The sequence below is a fragment of the Garra rufa genome, chromosome 16, assembly GCF_049309525.1.
Source record: "Garra rufa chromosome 16, GarRuf1.0, whole genome shotgun sequence".
NCBI classification, from domain to species: domain Eukaryota; kingdom Metazoa; phylum Chordata; class Actinopteri; order Cypriniformes; family Cyprinidae; genus Garra; species Garra rufa.
Window position 1 is genome coordinate 34231054 of NC_133376.1, and position 22389 is coordinate 34253442.

Genomic DNA, 22389 nt, shown 5'->3' on the forward strand with positions numbered 1-22389 from the left:
CACTGTTTATCTCGGCACTGGATTCATTCAGAGTGCTTGTTTACTGACTAAAGCACCAAGATCACATTCACACAGCAGGAGGGCTTGGGTATCGTTTGAATTTTATTGATTCCGACTCTGCTTATCGATTCTGATTCTTATTGATTCCTAATTCCGATTCCAATAAGATAAAAAAAAAAATCCATTAAAAAGTTAAAAGTCAAACATTTAAATGTCAAACATATTCTGTCTTTATGGTTTTACCAAAAAAAAAAAAAAAAAAAAACTAGACCAATATAAATTTCAAACATTAAATCGTTAAAGACAAGTAATAAAATAGGAACAAACAAACCAATTAGCAATAGCATAAATAAATAAAACTGAACAAATATCAGGTATAGAAATTAAAATCAAAAGTTTAAAAACACTGCATAGTTTTCTTTTCATAAATTAAATATTGATTAATCCTCATTAAATTTATAAAAGATATTCAGTCAGTTAATGATTTTCTTTTGTTCTTTGATTAACATTAATGACAGGCGGCACGTTTATTAGACGGCTGTCTCTTTAACACCGAACACAGATCTAAAAATACTGTTACACATGTGTTTTCTTTTTCTGTTCATGTTCACTCAAGACAAAAAATGCTGTGTTTATGAGGATATGCTGACGTATTTCATGCATACGGGTCAATAAATGTGAAAGAGAATTTAGTTCCAGGCCGGAACAACCTTTTTTGCAGTGGAAATGCACAAAACTGTTTGTGAACAGACAGTTCGGGAACCCGAATCGGGACAGCTGTTCGTCTTGCTCACGCTTCACATGTCTGTGCTGCAAGCAAATAGTGCGCAAGTTATTTTCCTTCCTGCCTGAATAGTTTAAAAATCCCATTAAAATGCGAACGCGGGAATCGTTAAGCCCGAATCGAAATGCACGTGTCTTATCGAATACCCGATTATTGGAAATTTGGATCCGGTTCTAAAATGGAACCGGTTCTCGATACCCAACCCTACACAGCAGCAGATGTGTGATATGATTGTCTGCCCTGTATTTTAGTGTTTAATAAGGTTATGCTCTTACCTTGTTTTTGTTTATGAGAGTAACAAGTTAAAGGGATAGTTCACCCAAAAATTTAAATTCTGTAATTAGTTACTCACCCTTATATTATTCCAAACCTGTAAGACCTTCGTTCATCTTCAGAAGACAAATAAAGATATTTTTGATGAAATCCAAGAGCTTTCTGACCCTTGCAACTGACACATTTGATACCCAGAAAGGTAATAAGGACATTGGTAAAATAGCCCATGTGACAACAGTGCTTCAGAGTTCTCAGATTTCATTAAAATATCTTAATTTGTGTTCCAAAGGTTGTGTCTTACAGGTTTGACACAACATGAGGGTGAGTAATTAAAAACAGAATTTTCATTTTTGGGTGAACTATCCCTTTAACCAAACTCATAAAACTAGAAAACAAAACAATAACAGATCTTAGAGTGATATAGGGAGAAATTCATGTGTGGTAAACACTTTTCTGTGACACTGTGTTGCATTACTGCAGGTGGTTTTTGATGTGAATTAGCTTTCACCGTATTGTCTGAATCTTGTTTTGGTCTGTTCTGTTAAGCCTTTAATATTTTCACCTCTGATATGCAGGTACTTAAAAAAGAGCAGCCTCAGTCTGAACCCAGAAGTTTCTGGGATGTTCTAAGGCATGGTGCGAGAATAGTACTCTTTTCAGATCTAATGGAGGTACAAGTATCCTCAAGCTCACGTTTTCTTATTCGAATCTCATATCACCCTTGGTCATTCACATTCTCTCCATCCCATGTGAAGTTATACCCATTGTTTCATGTTTTTTTCTTTTTGTAATATCGCCATTTTCATTGTCATTTCAACATGTCACTACACATGTTGTTACAGTTAGATATTAATACATCAAGACATGTTCAAGAACTTAAAAGGTATATGAAGATAACTGAACCAAACCATGTTTGTTTTTATTCATTCATGTTAGTACAAATTATTAAAATTATTACTTGAAATGAAATTATTGTTATTATATGATATCTATTATGATGATTTCAAAAATACTTTTTAGTTGACATTTCAAGGCATCTTTGTGGAAAAAAAAAAGACTATGAGAAACAGTATGCCTCTTGTTTCTGAAACGATACATGGCTGCAAAGGAGCATTGAGGTATACCTTGTATGTAGATTTCTGCACGACCAGCCTGTTGTTTGCGTGGCATGAGATGATGTCGGCTGCCCCATAATGTGTCTTTGCTCTATCAAACATAAACTTTCCAAGACTTTACAGATAGGGACATTTTATTCTAAGTGAATTCTGTCATCAATTCCAAATCTGTTATTTTGTTCATGCAGTTATAGTTTATAATGTATCAACAGGAGATTTAAAGAAGATGCTAAAGTGCTATAAAAATCTAGAGTTACATCATGAGTGTGAAAAAGGATGACAGAATTTTCATGATCCCTTTAATCGATATTCACAGATAGCTGAAGGCCAACAAATCAAAGGACAATGTTGATGTGTGATTTTAAGATGTATGATAGAGATTTTGCTTTTTTCCCAAATCTGATCTCAATTAATTTTTAATTAATCATTTATTTGGCAATTTATGTTCATTTTACATTTCTTTGTGTTTGTCTGTATCTGTGTTGTTTATGTTGTGATATGTTTATGGCTGCACTGTAATATCCTCATCAAGCTATTTTTGTGCACTTATTCTGTGACAAATTTTGCTCCCTTATTCAGTTTTTACAGCTGAATAATGCTTTTCATAATTTGCTTTCACAGCACGAACCAGAAAATGCCACCGACACAACTCTGCTGGTGCATTTCTTTGGAAGAAAGGGCAAAAGTGAACTTAACTTTGATGACTTCTACAGGTAAGTGACAGATTTAATGACTGTGATCCAGAATATAGGCTGCTAGATTTCCTATCTTAAGTCTTTAAGAGATAGTTCACCCAAAAAGAAAATTACCCCATGATTTACTCACCCTCAAGCCATCCTAGGTATTTATGACTTCCTTCTTTCAAACAAATAAAATCGGAGTTATATTAAAAAATGTTCTGGCTCTTCCAATCTCTATAATGGCAGTGAATGGCTGTTTGAAACCCAAAAAAGTGCATTCGTCCATCATAAAAAGCGCATAATAAAGGCCTTCTGAAGTTAATCGATGCATTTGTGTATAGGAAAAATATCCATATTTAACATTTTATAAACTGTAATCACATTTATGAGAGAGTGTCGTTGCAGCAGATGACAAAGGACGGCTGGAAAGCCAGTCTCTCATGAACACACGTACAACACTTTTATGATGGATGGATGCACTTTTTTGGTCTACAAAATCTTGCAACCCCATTCACTGCCATTATAAAGCTAGGAATAGCCAATACATTTTGTAATAAAACTCTGAAAGAAGAAAGTCATATACATCTTGGATGGCTTAAGATGAGATGATCACGGGTAATTTTCATTTTTGGGTGAACTATCCCTTTAAATAAAGGTTTAACTCTATTATGATGTTTAATTAAGTTTCTGTAATACAGCCTTAGGTTTCTTCACTGCTTTTATATATGTTATTAATGCATGACCCTTAAAAAGGAATCTGAATGCCCTGAGGCCATCAGTGAGGATGTTGTATTGGTTATTAAAGCATGTTGGGATGGTCCAGTCACTTAGTCTAGTGTCCTACTGAGCGAGTGAAGGCATCTTCTCTTAACACTGTGCCTGTGTCATGCTCTGTCGGCAGATTCATGGACAACCTGCAGACAGAAGTCCTTGAGATTGAGTTCCTCAGCTATTCTAAGGGAATGACCACCGTCAGCGAGGAAGACTTTGCTCTTATCCTGCTGCGCTACACCACGGTGGAGAACATCGCAGGCTACCTTGAGAATGTGCGTCAAAGCATACCCGATGAAAAGGTAATACTGTTGCTCTGGACACACACACACACACACACACACATGTTGGGTTTACATGTTTTATGGGGACATTCCATAGGCGTAATGGTTTTTATACTGTACAAACCGTACTTTCTATCACCCTACACCTACCCTACACCTAAACCTAGCCCTCACAGGAGATTGTGCAAACTTTTACTTCCTCAAAATAACTCATTGTGCATGATTTATAAGCCTGTTTCCTCATGGGGACCTGAGAAATGTCCCCACAAGGTCAAAATTTACTGGTATTCCTATCCTTGTGGGGACATTTGGTCCCCACAACGTGATGAATACCAGGTACACACACACACACACACACACACACACACACACACACACACACATGTTTGTTTTTGTGAATTGTGGGGACATTCCATAGAGGTAATGGTTTTTATACTGTACAAACGATATTTGCTATCACCCTACACCTTCCTTACACCTAAACCTAGCCCTCACAGGAGACTGTGCATATCTTTACATTCTCAAAAAAATGTATTCTGTATGATTTATAAGCCTTTTGAAAAGTGGGGACATGGGCAATGTCCTCATAAGTCACCCTCTCCTTGTAATACCTATGTCATACCCATGTTATTACACCAATTTGTGTCCTGATATGTCACAAAAACAAACACACACACACACACACACACACACACACACACACACACATTCACCACCATCATTACTCAGGAAAAAGTGCCACAGATACCACATTCAAATTATATGGCAATTTGCATTTACCAACAAAATTGTAAGATATTGTAATGAAACACATTGTTATTTTTGTACAGCATCTACAGAAAATACGCTACCAGTCAAAAAGATTTTTTTGTTTTGTTAAGAAGTCTCTTCTGTTCACCAAGCACGTATTTATTTGATTCATAGTAGAGCAAAAAGTTAAATTTTGAAATATTTTTACTATTTAAAATAACTGTTTTCTATTTGAATATATTTTAAAATGCACTTTATTCATGATTTCAAAGCTGAATTTTTAGCATCATTACTGCAGTCACATGATCCTTCAGAAATCATTCTAATATTCTGATTTACTATTTAAAAACATTTATTATTATGTTGAAAACAGCAGAGTAGAAAGGATTATTTGATGAATAGAAAGTTCAGAAGAACAGCATTTTGTCTGAAATAGAAATCTTTTGTAACTTAATAAATGTCTTTATTCACTTATTTCACTTTTCATTAATTTAAAGCATCCTTGCCAAATAAAAGTATTCATTTCTATAATTAAAAAAATATATACTGACTCCAAGCTTTTGAATGGTATAGTGTCTAATGTTACAAAAGCTTTTTATTTTAGATAAATGCTGATCTTTGGATCTTTCTATTCATCAAATAATCCTGAAAAAAATTTACTCAACTGTATATTAATAATTGTCACAAACGGGACGACCAAGAGTGAGGATCCAAATGCAAGGCTTTATTAAGCAGATCGTAGTCAGACAGACAGGGTCGAAAACACCAGCAAACATGAACAGTGAAGACAATCCAATAGCGTAATCCAATAAACAAGCGTAGGTCAAAATCCAGGTGGGCAGTCCAAATGAAACAATGAAATGAAAACAAGAAACTAGAAAACTAAGACTAAGACTGGGAAAACAAAAACAGAACTATAATTAGGGAACAACAAGGAGACTAGGAAACCTGGGAGCAATGGAAAACGCTTGGTAGAGTCCGCTGGAGCAAAACAATACTTCGCGATGTGTGTGTGTGATGAGCTGGCTTTTATGTCTGATAAACAGGAAGTAACCATAGAGGCAGCAGAGGGAGCAGCAACAGTCAGTGGGGGTAAGGGCTCCCTCTGCTGGCCTGGCGTGACATAGCCCCCCCCCAAGGAGCGGCTTCCAGACGCTCCAAAAAACAACAGGAGGAAACAGTCCAGGGGAGCGGTGGGGGGGCCAGGAGACTGAGGCAGAACAGGTTGGGCAAAGGCCCTCCAGAGCAGGGCAGAAGATTCAGGAGCCCTCCAGGGCAGGGCTGGAGGCAGAGCAGTCCTTTGAGGTGGAGCAAGAGTCTTAGGAGCCCTCCAGGGCGGAGCAGGAGGCTTAGCGACCCTCCGGGGCAGAGCAGGAAGCGTAGAAGCCCTCCAGGGCGGAGCCGAAGGCGGAGCAAGGGGTTTAGGAACCCTCCAGGGCGGAGCAGGAGGCGGAGCGGCCCTCCAGGGCAGAGCAGGAGGCGCAGGAGCCCTCCAGGGCGGAGCAGGAGGCGCAGGAACCCTCCAGGGCGGAGCAGAAGGCGCAGGAGCCCTCCAGGGCGGAGCAGGAGGCACAGGAGCCCTCCAGGGCGAATCAGGAGGCGCAGGAGCCCTCCAGGGCGGAACAGGAGGCGCAGGAGCCCTCCAGGGCAGAACAGGAGGCGCAGGGGCCCTCCAGGGCGGAACAGGAGGCGTAGAAGCCCTCCAGGGCGGAACAGGAGGCCGCATTATGGACTGGGACCTGGGGAGAACAGAGATAGAGGAGGCAGACAGAGCAAGGAGAGAAGTAGAGAGTTCATGGGAGAACGTGGCCTCCATAGCCGTGACCAGGCAGACGAGAACTTCAGGAACGACTTTCGTGGCAGTTCCTGGGCAGACAGAGACTTCTGGAACGGCCCCAGACGCCAAGACAGAGATGACAGGGAACCTAGGCGGTGCAGGCAGAGCAGGGAGTCTTGGCGGGGCAGACAGAGCAAGGAACTTTGGCGGAGCAGGCAGGGCGGGGAATTTTGGCGGAGCAGACAGAGCAAGGAGTCTTGGCGGAACAGGCAGAGCAAGGAACCTTGGCGGAGCAGGTAGAGCAAGGAGTCCTGGCGGAGCAGATATAGCAGGGAACCCTGGCGGTGCTGGCAGAGCAGGGAGCACTGGCGGTGCTGGCAGAGCAGGGAGCCTTGGCTGAGCGGGCAGAGCGTGAAGCCTTGGCGGAGCGGGCAGAGCGTGAAGCCTTGGCGGAGCGGGCAGAGCGTGAAGCCTTGGCGGAGCGGGCAGAGCGTGAAGCCTTGGCGGAGCGGGCAGAGCGTGAAGCCTTGGCGGAGCGGGCAGGGCGTGAAGCCTTGGCGGAGCGGGCAGAGCGTGAAGCCTTGGCGGAGCGGGCAGAGCGTGAAGTTCCGCTATGTACGCCACCTCCGAAAGAGGTATAGGCGCAGCGGACATGCCTGTAGATGAGGTCTCCAGAACAAACTTGTGGGCAGACTCATGGGCCGAAGAGGCAACTGGGGCGCAGTGTGCAGCCCACACACTCAAAATGGCGATAGCCATAACAGGTAACACAGTTGGCAGAGGAATGCCCTCCGGGTCATTGGGCGTGGGGCTTGGGAGCGTTGGCTCTGTGTGACTTGGGAGCGTTGGTTCTGCATGGCTTGGCAGCGTTGGCTCTGCATGGCTTGGGAGCGTTGGCTCTGCATGGCTTGGGAGCGTTGGCTCTGTATGGCTTGGGAGCGTTGGCTCTGCATGGCTTGGGAGCGTTGGCTCTGCATGGCTTGGGAGTGAAGGCTCTGGATGCACAGGGGAGATGTGACTTGGCAGTGAAGAAGTAGCTATGACCTGACTCGTCATGACAAGAGCAGCAGTGACTTGATTTGGCGTGAGAGGGACAGCTGTGGCTTGGCTTGGCTCGGAGGGAACAGCTGCTTGACTTGGCTCTGAAGGAACGACTGCTGCGACATGACTTGGCCTGACAGGAACAGCAGCTGTATCTTGACTTGTCCTGGCAGGAACAGTGACTGTGACGTGACTTGACTCGGCAGGGACAGCAGCTGTAACTTGACTTGACTTGGTAGGAACGGCAGCTGGTGCAGGTTCGAGAGAAGCAGATATGACGTTCACAGGCAATGGCTTGGTTGACGTGGCGTGAGCAGACGCTGGCTTGGTTGACGTGGCGCTAGCAGACGCTGGCTTGGCTGATGTGGGGTGAGCAGACGTTGGCTTGGCTGACGCTGATAGTAAGGGATCAACTGAACGAGCTGACAGCAGTGGTGGGTCCTCCAAGCTTGATATTAGTCTCTGATAAGTCCTGGAAGGGTGAGAGTCTGATGCTGTAGCCACCATGTTGATAGCAGACTCAGGTATGGCGGCCATTTTGTGTGCAAGCTTGGGAGTGGCGGTCCTCCTGGGTGCAGGTTCTGGCATGGCGACCATCCTTGTGGCAGGCTCTGGCGTGGCGGCCATCTTTGCAGCGGGCTCTGGCGTGGCGGCCATCTTTGCAGCGGGCTCTGGCGTGGCGGCCATCTTTGCAGCAGGCTCTGGCGTGGCGGCCATCTTTGCAGCAGGCTCTGGCGTGGCGGCCATCTTACGGGAGGACTTGGGCGTGGCAGCCATCTTGGGCAGTGGTTCTGGAGGTACAGACATCTTGTGAGAAGACTTGGGCGTGACGGTAGCCATCTTGAGTGCAGACCCTGGAGTGGCGGCAGCCATCTTGTTAGCAGGCTCAGGAAAGGCGGCCATCTTGTGAGCAGGATCTGGAAGAGCGGCCATTTTGTGAACAGGATCTGGAAGGGCGGCCATTTTGGGTGCCGACTCAGGAAAGGCGGCCATCTTGTGAACAGGCTTGGGGGTGGCAGCCATCTTGTGAACAGGCTTGGGGATGGCGGCCATCTTGTGATCGGGCCTTGGGGTGGCAGCCATCTTGCGATCGGGCCTTGGGGTGGCAGTCATCTTGCGAGAGGAGTCAGACGTGGTAGATTTCTTGTGAGCTGGGTCCAATTGGGTGACCATCTTGAATGCGGACTCAGGAAGAATAGTCATTCCGAAAGCAGATTCTGGAAAGGCAGCCATCTTGTGAAGGGGCTCTTGAAGGGCGGCCATCTTGTGAACTGGCTCTGGAGGGACAGCTGTCTTTTGAACAGGCTTTGAAATGGCGGCCATCTTGTGAACGGGCTTTGGGATGGCAGCCATCTTGTGCTGTAGCTCTAGGCTGGCAGACATCTTGTGCTGAGACTCTGGGCTAGCAGACATCTTGTGCTGAGGCTCGGGGCTAGCAGACATCTTGTGCTGTGGCTCAGGGTTAGCAGACATCTTGTGCTGAGGCTCTAGGCTGGCAGACATTTTGTGCTGTGACCTTTTGAGTATACCCACAGTGAATGGAGAGCCACAAAACGATAACACAAAGTCAATGAATTGTGCGAGGGTCCAACTCGGGTCCTCATCGGGTAAACTCAGGCTGATATCAGTGTCCAACCCGCTCCAGAAACATTCCTTTAACATCGATTCGTTACAAGGTGCCAGGTGACTGTACGTAAGAAATTCCTCAACATAACATTCGATGGGACGGTCATCTTGAAAAATGGAACAGAGTGAACTTACGGGGTCTGCTGAGCTCATTCTTGGAGGGTACTTCTGCTGGTGGGTAAAGCCGCTGGATCCGGGTGTGGCGAAGTATTCTGTCACAAACGGGACGACCAAGAGTGAGGATCCAAATGCAAGGCTTTATTAAGCAGATCGTAGTCAGACAGACAGGGTCGAAAACACCAGCAAACATGAACAGTGAAGACAATCCAATAGCGTAATCCAATAAACAAGCGTAGGTCAAAATCCAGGTGGGCAGTCCAAATGAAACAATGAAATGAAAACAAGAAACTAGAAAACTAAGACTAAGACTGGGAAAACAAAAACAGAACTATAATTAGGGAACAACAAGGAGACTAGGAAACCTGGGAGCAATGGAAAACGCTTGGTAGAGTCCGCTGGAGCAAAACAATACTTCGCGATGTGTGTGTGTGATGAGCTGGCTTTTATGTCTGATAAACAGGAAGTAACCATAGAGGCAGCAGAGGGAGCAGCAACAGTCAGTGGGGGTAAGGGCTCCCTCTGCTGGCCTGGCGTGACAATAATAATAAAAATAATTGTTTCTTGAGCAGCAAATCAGCATATTAGAATGATTTCTGAAGGATCATTTGACACTGAAGACTGGAGTAATGATGCTGAAAATTCAGCTGTGCATCACAGGAATAAATTACATTTTAAAATATATTGAAACAGAAAATAGTTTTATTTTGCAATAATATTTGACTTAATTTGATTAAAAATATATTTATATTTAATTATATTTTTAAATATATATGTAATATAATATTTTACACTACCAGTCAAAAGTTTTTGAACAGTAAGAATTTTTGTTTTTTGTCTCTTCTGCTCACCAAGCCTGCATTTTTTGTACAGCAAAAACAGTACAATTTTACAATATATTTACTATTTAAAATAACGGTTTCCTGTTTGAATGTATTTTAAATTGTAATTTATTCCTGTGATTTTAAAGCTAAATTATTAGAATCATTACTCCAGTCACATGATCCTTCAGAAATAATTTTAATATTCTGATTTGCTGCTCAAAAAAACATTTATTATTATTATGTTGAAAACAGCTAAATAGAATATTTAGAAAAACAGTTATTTTAAATAGTAAAAATATTTCAAAATTTGACTGTTTTTGCTGTATTTTGGATCAAATAAATGAAGGCCTGGTGAGCAGAAGAGACTTCTTTAAAAAAACATAAAAAATCTTACTGTTCAAAAACTTTTGACTGGTAGTGTATGTTCTAAAGACGTTTTGCAAAAATTTCCATTACGTTATGAAAGCGTTATTTCAGAATGTTCTCAGAATATTCAAAACATTTTAGAATTTTGCAAACATTATTGGAATATTACTTTTCATCTGAAACAAATAGTAATGTTTAAAAAATGTTAGATGAACTTCCAACTAAAGCATTTGAGAAAAGCGTTACACGAACAACAGACCAGATAACATTATTGTTAGCTGTGAAGTACAAAAATAAAATGAAAGGAGCCAGATTGGTATGAAATCATGCCACTTCGTCAATATTCTGTTTCTTCTCCTTTATTAAATTCATGTATTTTTCATGAATGCGTCTATTCAAATCATTGCATAACAAAACAAATACCAACACATAGTAGAGAGAGGCGGACATTTATAATCTGACTGATGTTGGAGTCTTTTTTCCTTTAGGCTGTTTACCTTTTTGCACATTGACCCTCACATTATGAGGTTAGATTCTTTTCAGTTACTCAAAGAGGCTGTTGGTGGATGGCCATTGCTGTATAAGTGGTTTTTATTCTTAAGTTAAGAGATATCGCAATACAGCTTAACTTGTAAAACCACCAAAGCGTCACATATTACTCATTAGATCATTTGTAAAACGGTTGTTGTTGGTTGCAAGAGAGGCTTGAGAAAAAGACGTGGGTCTAGTGCCTGGAAATGGATGAGTGGAAATCAAAAGGACCGCTTGTTTGGGTAATCTGCTAGCGCTGAGATATTTTGGACACATCCTCTTTTGTTTTTATGTATGCAAGTATCAGGTTAATCTTCTTCAGAAGAGTCGACAAGCTACCCGACCTCTGCTTAAACAAAACAACCTAAAGGTGTCGACAGCTCAAATTGTATAGATCGGGCGCGGGAGCAGGAGAGAGATGTGTGCTGGGATTGTTTGACTTTGCTGTTTTCCGTCTTGGGATCTGTTAACGCTCTTCAAGGTCCCACCGACACTTAAGGTGTCCTCCTGGTTGGAATAGTGCGGCATAATGCAGTTTTGTCTTGTTTGTGCTGCATTTATTACCCAGAGAATTATTCAAAATTCATCATTTTATGTACCAGCTCTCTGCATGAGTGCTGTCATATTATAAAGACTCTGACTTAAGGGGATAGAGCAAAAATCTAAATTCTGTCATTAATTACTCACCCTCAGTTCCAAACCTGAGACCTTTGTTTATCTTTGAAACACAAGTTAAGATATTTTTTGACAGGGTTCTATGCTTACTTTTCTCTTTAGGAGCACTTGTGCTCCTAACTTAAAAAATTTAGGAGCACAGTCAAAATTTCAGGAGCACCTTCAAATCAGTAATCCAAAAATCTGATCAAAAATTTGCCTTCCTATTACGAGGTGATATTTGACTCCTTAAAGTGATTTACAGGGGAATTTAGTTTTTTGCTTTTGTCAAATTTTTGAAAACTTATATTTTTAAGCTTTTTACATTTCTAATTAAAACAACCGAATGAGAACAAGTAGAATAAGAATAAGTTACCAATCAAATGAAATCGGTATTAACACAATTATATTAAAGACGTGGCACAGAAGAAAACAAAAGTGGCTTGTAGATGTATTTTTATGTCTAATGAGGCTCAGAGGTGGCATGAATGCAATCAAATTCATAAATTCATGTTGAGGTTAATGTTTTAAATATAACATTTTGAATACAGATATATTAAATGATTTAAATAATTGAAAAGATACTTTAGAAATTAAACTTAATCTGCCAGTAGGTGGCAGCAAGTCAATGATTTAATTACTGAATCAAATTATTCATTTGAATCGTTCAAACTGCTGATTCATTCAGGAATAAAGCAAGTGACTGTCTTTATGTATGAGAAATTGAATCATTGACTCACTAGATTTGTTTAAAAACGCACATTGATTCATAAATTAAACAACGCTGTGTTTTGAATGGAGATGTGCAGCATCTCAGTTGTAGTCAGTCGCACATGGTGCTCCTAAATATTTTTTCATAGTCGCATGCAGTCGTTTTTAGTCGCATATAGAGCCCTGTTTGATAATAATAGTAATAGAGTAATTGATAGTAATAGAGTAATAACTTTATTTAACCACTTTGGTATCACTGATGTCACATGGACTATTTTAATGATGTCCGTACTACCTTTCTGCGCCTGGAACGTGTTAGTTGTGTTGCTGTCTATGCAGGGTCAAAGCGCTCTCAGATTTCATGAAAAATATCTTAATTTGTGTTCCAAAGATGAACAAAGGTCTTACGAGTTTGGAACGACATAAGGGTGAGTATTCATTTTTGGCTGAACTATATATTTAATTCTCTTTCTGTTGCCCAAAGCTCCCACTTAAAAGGAACATTGATGTTTTACTGTGATTTAACACTGATCTTCTCTTTTAGGGCATCACGTTTGAAGAGTTTAGGACCTTTTTTCAGTTCCTCAACAACTTAGAGGATTTTGCCATTGCCATGCAAATGTACAACTATGCAAATCGCCCAATTGGACAAGGTAAACATATAATCCATTCATATCATCCATTTACTCCTAAAACGCTTGTGGGTAATGATGTTTGGCTCTCACAGATGAGTTTGCACGTGCAGTCTATGTGGCCACTGGCCTGAAGCTGTCACGACACCTCGTGAACACTGTTTTCAAGATCTTTGATGTGGACCATGATGACCAGCTGAGCTACAAGGAGTTCATCGGGATAATGAAGGACCGGCTGCATCGTGGCTCCTGGGTAAATATCGGGGGAAGGTTGATGGTTTTCTCCAGTTGTTTAAATGCCATTTCTCCACCTTTCATTGCAATAACAGCAGTTATGAACCACTAGTGAGCCTTAAAGGGATAGTTCACCCAAAATAAAAATGTATGTTGTTCCAAACCCGTAATGGTGCGTTCACACCGGACGCGACTTGCGCGGAAAAAACGCGCTATTCGCGCGTAGTTGAACGCTTGAACATTTGAGTTTACTCGCGCCATTCGCGCGGTAAAATTCGCGTCATTCGCGCGTGACATTTTCTTCACAACAGACGCGAATTCGCGTCATGGGAGGGGCTTCTGCCACTCGTCAGCGGGAAAGTAGTTGTAAAATAGGTGAATGAGCTCAATTTGCCAGCTTTAGCTTGTTTGTAGTCTCAATATGTATGTATATGTAGGTCAAATTGAGTAAAGAGCGTTTTTTTAAAACTAACCAGATTGTCCGACCTCTTCACTCACTTTCTTCCTAGCAAGATCCTTTTTATTCCTGTTTCTACAAAAGTCCAAAGATGTATCGTACAGCTCCGAGTAACCACAGACAGCAACGGTGATTTTATCCTCCATTGTTGTTTCGGATTTCTGCCTCCGTCACTACTAGAGCAAGCTCCTGATTGGTTAACGCGGCACGGATTTTCGCATTTTGCATGACATTACTTTTGCGTTACTTTTTAAATCTAGGCAGGGCTTGCTTGTTTGTTTTTAATATAAAAAGTTCTATTTTTGGCAAATGTAAAAGCCTGTTTGCACCAAAAGCCTCAGGCTTAGAGAAAAGTAAATTCACGTCTGTGCAGTAGACCACGGAAGAAAAAATGTCAACACTTCAGGAATAAAAAAAAGGAAAACAAATGTTAGATTGTCTTGAGTAATTTTTGCTTCTTAGTATGGATGAATTGGATCATCGAAGGTCGGCAGCAAAGACATTGGTTATAATAAAATGGTATTAAATACATGAAGGATATTTGTATTATTTAACATATTTATTATTGCAGGTTTGCGTTGAATTTCACTGTTTTTATTCATTTTGAGGAATACTGTATCTGTTTTTTTAGTGAGTGAGATGAATTAATGTATGTTCACATTTATTCTAGAACTAAAGTAACATCTTACTGACAATTTCTCTCAATCTGGGGACAAGAGATCTTTTAATCAGTAAATTGGGGAAAAAAGTAACTGGCGTTACTTATTTGAAAAAGTAACTTAGATATTTTCTTGTCAATTAAAAAGTAATGCGTTACTTTACTAGTTACTTGGAAAAAGTAATATTATTGCGTAACTAGCGTTACTTGAAATCCGTTACCCCCAACACCGGCAAGGGTCCTACACAGTCAAACTCTCCAATGTGGTGCTAGGATGTTGCAAAGGAGAAGAATTGTTGGATAAAGTCATTATTTTTGTATTTTTTGGCACACAAAAAGATTTTCATAGCTTCATAAAATTACGATTGAACTAGTGATGTCACATGGACTATTTTGTCGATGTTCTTTGTACCTTTTTGGACCTTGTCTATGCAGGGTCAGAGGATTTAACCAAAAATAGCTTAATTTGTGTTCCGAAGCTGAACAAAGGTCTTATGGGTTTGGAACAACATGAGGGTGAGTAATTAATGACCGGATTTTCTTTTTTGGGTGAACTATCCCTTAAATACAGGTTTCTAAGAAGGAAGTAGAGAAAATCAGATGGTCCAGAAATCTGGTTTGAGGTTTTAAATGGACACATGGCATTAGTGTTTGGATAAGGAAAAGTGTTTCCCAGATTTGTTTGTGTTTTAATATGCAAATCAGCTGTCAGTCACCATAACACATTTTGGTTTGACAGGCTAGATTTTTTTAAACACAATTTAAATTTGGAAATTCAAATTCAGTTAGTCATTATTATTTCACTGTTGTTAATATATTGATATGTGACTCTGGACCACAAAAAACAAGTAGCAAAGGTATTTGTAGCAAAAGCTAAAAATACATTGTATGGGTCAAAATTGTTGATTTTTCTTTTATGCCAAAACCCATTAGGATATTAAATAAAGATTATGTCCCATGAAGATATTTAGTAAATTTCCTACCATAAATATATCAAAACTTAATTTTTGATTAGTAATATGCATTTTTAAGAACTTAATTTGGAAACTGTAAATATTTAGTAAAACATTCTCAATATTTAGATTTTTTTGCTCCCTCTGATTCCAGATTTTCAAATAGTTGTATCTTGTCCATATTTTGCTCTGTCCTACCAAATATCAATGGAACGCTTTTTTGTTCAGCTTTCAAATTATGTATAAAACTCAGTTTCAAAGAATTGACCCTTATGACCGGTTTTGTGGTCCAGGGTCACATAATATTACACTACCATTCAAATGTTTAGACTCAGTAAGTAAGACATTAATATGTTTATTTAGCAAGAATGCAATAAACTAATCAAAAGTGACATTAATGCTTTAACATTGTTTTTAAATATATTTGAGATCAGTGCTGATCATCGGTGAGTGTAAGAGACTTCATTCAAAAAATCTACAGAACCCAAACTTTTGTGTATACAAACCCTTTATTGTTTTCAGCAAAATAAATGTTATTTGTGGGTGCAATTTTGCTGACATCTAGTGGCCATTTATTATGCTTGTAGTCTTATTGACTAGCACCTGTAATTTAAATGTTGACATTTTGAAGATAGCATTTCTGTTGATGATGTAAAAGCATTTTATCCTTTTTATTAATATTGTGAACTCAGGGATATAAAGGTGAAGAGAGATTCACATCTTTTAAAGCCTGTATGAAGAAGGAGCTCACTGCTAAATAGGTAAGTTCATGCTTGACTAGAAAAAATTAAGTGGATGTTATGCAGTGTTTTTAGTTTGGCTTTGTGATGTTGCCCTGGAGGATTGCAAATTAATGATACTGAAGTTCAGTGCTACTACTGCTCAGCATTCAGCCAAAGCTCTTTCTCTAGCATCAGATTACTCTGTAAAATTAATGTCTGCTATCCAGAGATACAAGATACCAGCCTAACGCAGTGTATTAGGACTTAACACAGTAATAGAATACAGTGCCTAACCCACAAGAAAAGGGCTTACACTATAAAACACCTAAAACAGTGAACAATTAGACTTACTATGCAGTCTGAATGAAAAAAAAATAGGTATTGCTGTTTTAATAAAGCACATTTGTATTCAAAGTATCACCTGTTGGATTCGGTTATGATGTAGATAAATCATTTGACATGCTGTTCGTCTCTGTCTTTGATTTGTGCAGATGAAAGTCCCACTGAGTGTTTCTCTTCGCAATCACGTCGCATTGAAGAAATCTCAAGTTGGATTAAAGTTCTCAGTGACTCAATGCAATTATCTACCTGACCTGTGTCAAACTCTGTAAGATACAACTACTGCCATAATTCGATTAACACATGCTACCTCCTTAGACTGAAGTTACTTGGACTGCTTTGTCGCTCTGAACCCTTTAAAAGCCATTAACTAAAAGGGATAACACTTTAATGAAATAGCCATGATACTTTTATTAATCAAAGAGTTATTTATTATTTTATTATTAGTACCCACATTTTGGGATAAATTATATTGTTTACTGATTTAGAAAGTAGTGTCTTTATTTATGATGACACCTTGCAGATCTGCAAAATGTTCATTATTTTTCCAAAATAAGAGGGATCATACAAAATGCATGTTATTTTTTATTTAGTACTGACCAAAATAAGTTATTTTAAGAATAAGAGAAAATAATAGTTGAATTTATAAAAATTGTTCAAAAGTTATCATACTTTGATTCTTAATACTGTTGTTACCTGAATGAACCACAGCTGTTTTTTTTTGTTTACTGTTGTTCATGAGTCCCTTGTTTGTGCTAAACAGTTAAACTGCCTGCTGTTCTTTTGAAAAGTCCTTCAGGTCCCACAAATTATTTGGTTTTTCAGCATTTTTGTGTATTTGAACCCTTTCCAACAATGACTGTATGATTTTGAGATCCATCTTTTCACACTGAAGACAACTGAGGGACTCATATGCAGTGTTGGGAAGTAACTAGTTACATGTAACGGAATTACGTAATTTAATTACAAAATAAATGTAACTGTAATTAGTTACAGTTACTAAAAGAAAATTGTAATTAAATTAGTTACTTCTGAAAATGGTAGCGATTACAAAGGGGATTACATCTGAATTTTTTCGCACACTCACTCCCACTTACACTTAAAAACTTACAAATTGTCAATTTGTTTTATACAAACACAGCTGCTGGCTTTATTTATTTTTTGTACACTGTAATGGATTATAAGATAACTAACAAACTAATACTACTTCCTTAATTATTTATGTGGTGAAATGTTGTGTAATAAAACTGGCAAGACTGCACTGTATACCTAAAATGTCTAATTTGAACTTGACATTTGCTAGCAACTGATTTCTTCATGGAAGCTTTGCGTTCAAATATTTCACTCAGATCAGTGTTTCGTGTCTAATAATTTTGACCTAAACATCTTAATTATCTATGAAGCAGTTGTTTAATAAGTGGTATAAGTTGTTGATAATGTAGCCAGTTGTTACCACTAAATAAAGATGTATATTATCCCTTACTGTTTTCAAGTGATGAAGGATTTTGAAAGTCTGACAATAATCAATGTTGAGTGCAACTGTAAGATTAACTCTGCCTCGTTTAAATGTTTCAAAATGAATAACAGTTGAAAATATTTAAAATTTAGGAAAGTAATCAAAAAGTAATTAAAAGTAATAAGTTACATTACTTTTATAAAGTAATCGAAAAGTTACACTACTTATTACATTTTAAATCAAGTAACTTGTAATCTGTAACCTATTACATTTCTAAAGTAACCTTCCCAACACTGCTCATATGCAACTATTACAGAAGGTTCAAACACTCACTGATGCACCAGAGGGTGTAAAAATGACATTTTAGGCAAAATAAGAAAAATGTACACATCTTGATTATGTTCAAAAGTTTTCACCCCCACCTCTTAATGCATCTTTTCCTTCTGGAGCATCAGTGAGCATTTAATCCTTCTGTAACAGTTGCATTTGAGTCCCTCAGTTGTCCTCAGTGTGAAAAGATGGATCTCAAAATCGTACATTCATTGTTGGAAAGGGTTCAAATACACAAAAATGCTGCAAAACCAAAGAATTTGTGGGACCTGAAATTTTTTTTCTGAAGAACAGCGGGCAGTTTAAGTGTTTAGGTTCAACTATCACTAAACAAAAACAAAACAAAACAAAGCTGTGGATCATTCAGGTAACAACACAATATTAAGAATCAAGTGAATGTTAACTTTTGAAATTCAACTATTATGTTCTCTTGTGGACTATGTAAACGCCTTTTATGTGAAAAATCTTATTCAGGTCAGGATTAAAGAAAAAAAATAACCAGCATTTTGTATGATCCCTCTTATTTTGTAAATTAATTAACTTTTTGCAGATTCTGCAAGGTGTATGTAAACTTTTGACTTCTGTAATACTTAAAGGGAACTGTTAAAGTTGAAATGTGAATGTGAAAAGTGCTGAATTCTGATGGAATGTACAGTTATTTATTCTATTTGTTGATCTATTTTGTGTAAAGAAAATCTTCTCTCGGGTTTTAATGCCGTATTGGCAATGCATTGTTCTATTTGCTTCTCTAGGAGTTACAAGCCAGATAATCTTTCCTTACAATGAGTGCATTGCTAACATAGTTTCTCTGAGCTTGTCCACTGCCCACCGACCAGATCAGCTTACACAGGGTCTGACAGTGCTGAGTGCACACAGCAATAATGAGTCCTCAGTAATCTCACAATGTGCTACACATACTGATCCCTTTCTCCACCTCTTTCATGAGTTTCTTGCACTGCCGCTCCTTTAAGAAACATCTTGCGAAGCCAAAACAACACATGAGAAGAAACTGAATCCCACTGATTTCATGTAGTTATTTTGACAGTGCTTTAGACTTTAGTTATTTTTGATTGTTCTTTTAGGTGATTAGGCATATTACAGTGTGCAGTTTTTATTATCATTGTCTTAAGGTTTAGGGGAGGCCAGGGCTAGTTGTCACACTTTACTCTAGTGAATATTTCTCAGGGTGTTTATTTTTAAAGTCTGCACAGACATTTTAAATCCTTGGCTTTTAAAAGCTTTTGAATGTTACCACCATTATTGCCCTGGAAATAAGATACAGTTCACTGAACAACACATTGAACTAGTAAGGTCACATATATGGTTAGTTGTTAATATGGAACAGTTTTTTCAACACTTTTTATTATTAACTTTTGTGACAGTTGCCTTGTGTGACAATTAGCTTCAGTCTCACCTACCATGCTTTTCTACAGAATATAGACCATGTTTTAGATCTTTACAACCTAAAATAACTTATTTTAAGAAACTAAGACTTTTTGACAGTCTTTCACTTCTGTATTACAGTGTGCATCTGTCATTAGCATTATGTGACGTATGCTTTTTATGCATTAGTATCCAGCTTTATTCAGTTTGTTTGAATAAATTTAAAAACCACAATCGGAATAAGAATTTGTGTCATTACTGGTCTGTGCTTGCTTGTTCGTGTCAGAAGACATATCTATAACTGATTCAAAAAAAAAAAAACTCTCAAAAGAGTTTAGTGAACACTTTATTTTAGATCTACAGAGTTAATAAAAAGTTCCTGATAATAGAGGGTTTGCACTTTTTGGTCAGTTACCTGGATGCATGGCCATATCGGCGATACTTGGATATAAACAACAGCATGGATTGCATGGTTAATGTACTACTGAATACGTTGTTCTGCTAATTTATGCTGTCTAAACCACGAAAAAGACATGTGGAAGCTACTAAATTATATAGAGAAAGACTTCGTAAACAGGAAAGGATGCAATATTTTGACAAACTAAAATGGTAACAGGTGGTAAAGATATGTACAAGCAGTATTAATTAAGATATTAGCTTATTATTTCACCTAACATTAACTGACTGGAAATGACAAGAGCAAACATAAATGTTGTCAAGATTCTTGCCCTGGAAATCCTGGTTTAGTTTGGCCAACAAACACATTTTAAGTTTTTTGCACTCTTCTCCTTGATTTGTTATAACTTTTGGCAGTCTGTATTAGCTATTCCAAATGTTTTCATGGTCTGACCGATTAGTACAGCCCAAAACATCACAGTAATTGACCATTTTCAGCAGCAATAATAACAAAATATGCGAGTTTCATTCGGTTCAGTGGCATTGTTTACATTAAGTGCCACCAATATGTGTCGTGAAAACACTCTATTTACTCACCTCCGTGTCATCCAAGATGTTCATGTCTTTCTTTCTTTAGTCAAAAAGAAATTTAAGGTTTTTGAGCAAAACATTCAAGGATAGTGGACTTCAATGGGGACCAACAGGTTAAAGGAGTAGTTCACTTTCAGAACAAATATCTCACCCCCTTGACATCCAAGATGTTCATGTCTTTCTTTCTTCAGAAGGAAGGAAATTATGTTTTTTGAGGAAGACATTTTAGGATTTCTCTCCATATAATGGACTTCTATGGTGCCCCCGAGTTTGAACTTCCAAAATGCAGCTTCATCATTGCTGGCGCGTGCAATGATGACGCAGTGAATAGTGACGATTCTCTCTGACCAATCAGCAGTCTGCTGTGTTTTCACGTCACATTTTAGTATCGCCTCAGCTCGCTTGGAACCTCGCCGGAGGTGGTACGAAAAAAAGTACCTGGAAGCCGGTACAGGTACAACTTTTACACAGTGGAAAACCAAACAGAGCCGAGCCGAGGCGAGCTGGTACTGTGTAGTGGAAAAGCGCCATTTGTAAACACTGGGTCGGTACTTCTGCAGCGATGTAGGGCGATTTTGAAGTTGGAGGAGAAAATGAGATGGGAGTTTTTTGGCATACCCTAACTATCATGAACTGGAATACACAGAGTTCACGCAGAGCTAGGCAAGATGAGCGTTTGAGATTAAAAAGTATATAAGTTGTAATGGTTTTAGAAAATAACAGATCGTTTTACTAGATGAGACCCTTCTTCCTCTGCTGGGATCGTTTAGAGCCCTTTGAATCTGCTTTTAAAAAGTTCAAACTCAGGGGCACTATAGAAGTTCACTATATGGAGAGAAATCCTGCAATGTTTTCCTCAAAAACGTAATTTCTTTACGACTGAAGAAAAAAAGACATGAACATGTTGGATGACAAGGGGGTCAGTATCAGTACATTTTTGTTCTGAAAGTGAACTACTCCTTTAAAGGTCCAATTTGTAGTTTCAATGCAGTCTCAAAGGGCTCTACACGATCCCAGCCGAGGAATAAGGGTCTTGTCTAGAGAAACGATCATTCATTTTCTAAAAAATAATTAAAATTGATATACTTTTAAATCACAAAACTAGCTCTGCGATCCATGTCTGCGACTTACACAATTACTTAATCACATTAGTCACACCTGGTTAGTTGTTCGTCTGCATACTTCGGTTCAAAAAAGGTAAGGCAGGGCGAAAAACTCCATCTTAATTTCTTTTCTAAATTCAAAATCGTCCATCATCTTCGCTTTACCTTTTTTGTAAAGGGCGTTTGACTTTCTTTGCATGTTAGCTTTGTAAACACTAGGTCGGTACTTCCGCCTATGTGAGTGCGGGATTAGCAATGTCTGTGATGAGCTAGTGCAAGATGAGTATTTGTTGTTAAAAAGTATATACAGTCGTGGCCAAAAGTTTTGAGAATTACATAAATATTGGAAATTGGAAAAGTTGCTGCTTAAGTTTTTATAATAGCAATTTGCATATACTCCAGAATGTTATGAAGAGTGATCAGATGAATAGCATAATCCTTCTTTACCATGAAAATTAACTTAATCCCGAAAAAAACTTTCCACTGCATTTCATTGCTGTCATTAAAGGACCTGCTGAGATCATTTCAGTAATCGTCTTGTTAACTCAGGTGAGAATGTTGACGAGCACAAGGCTGGAGATCATTATGTCAGGCTGATTGGGTTAGAATGGCAGACTTGACATGTTAAAAGGAAGGTGATGCTTGAAATCATTGTTCTTCCATTGTTAACCATGGTGACCTGCAAAGAAACGCGTGCAGCCATCATTGCGTTGCATAAAAATGGCTTCACAGGCAAGGATATTGTGGCTACTAAGATAGCACCTAAATCAACAATTTATAGGATCATCAAGAACTTCAAGGAAAGAGGTTCAATTCTTGTTAAGAAGGCTT

General features: G+C 38.9%; 1 protein-coding gene across 3 annotated transcripts in view; it reads left to right on the forward strand.

Annotated features, from left to right (window-relative positions):
- Positions 1-19701, forward strand: part of micu3b (mitochondrial calcium uptake family, member 3b) — a 31313-nt gene extending 11612 nt beyond the window's left edge. For 2 of the 3 annotated variants that reach the window (XM_073820400.1, XM_073820401.1), the window contains 6 exons: positions 2794-2885; positions 3754-3925; positions 12849-12957; positions 13032-13189; positions 15931-15999; positions 16452-19701. In XM_073820400.1, coding sequence (XP_073676501.1) covers positions 2794-2885; positions 3754-3925; positions 12849-12957; positions 13032-13189; positions 15931-15999 — 600 coding nt within the window. In that variant the 3' untranslated portion in view covers positions 16452-19701. Of the gene's footprint in view, positions 1-1632; positions 1729-2793; positions 2886-3753; positions 3926-12848; positions 12958-13031; positions 13190-15930; positions 16000-16451 lie in introns of all 3 variants that reach the window. The other variant, XM_073820399.1, reaches the window with a different exon arrangement.
- Positions 19702-22389: the final 2688 nt, after the last annotated feature.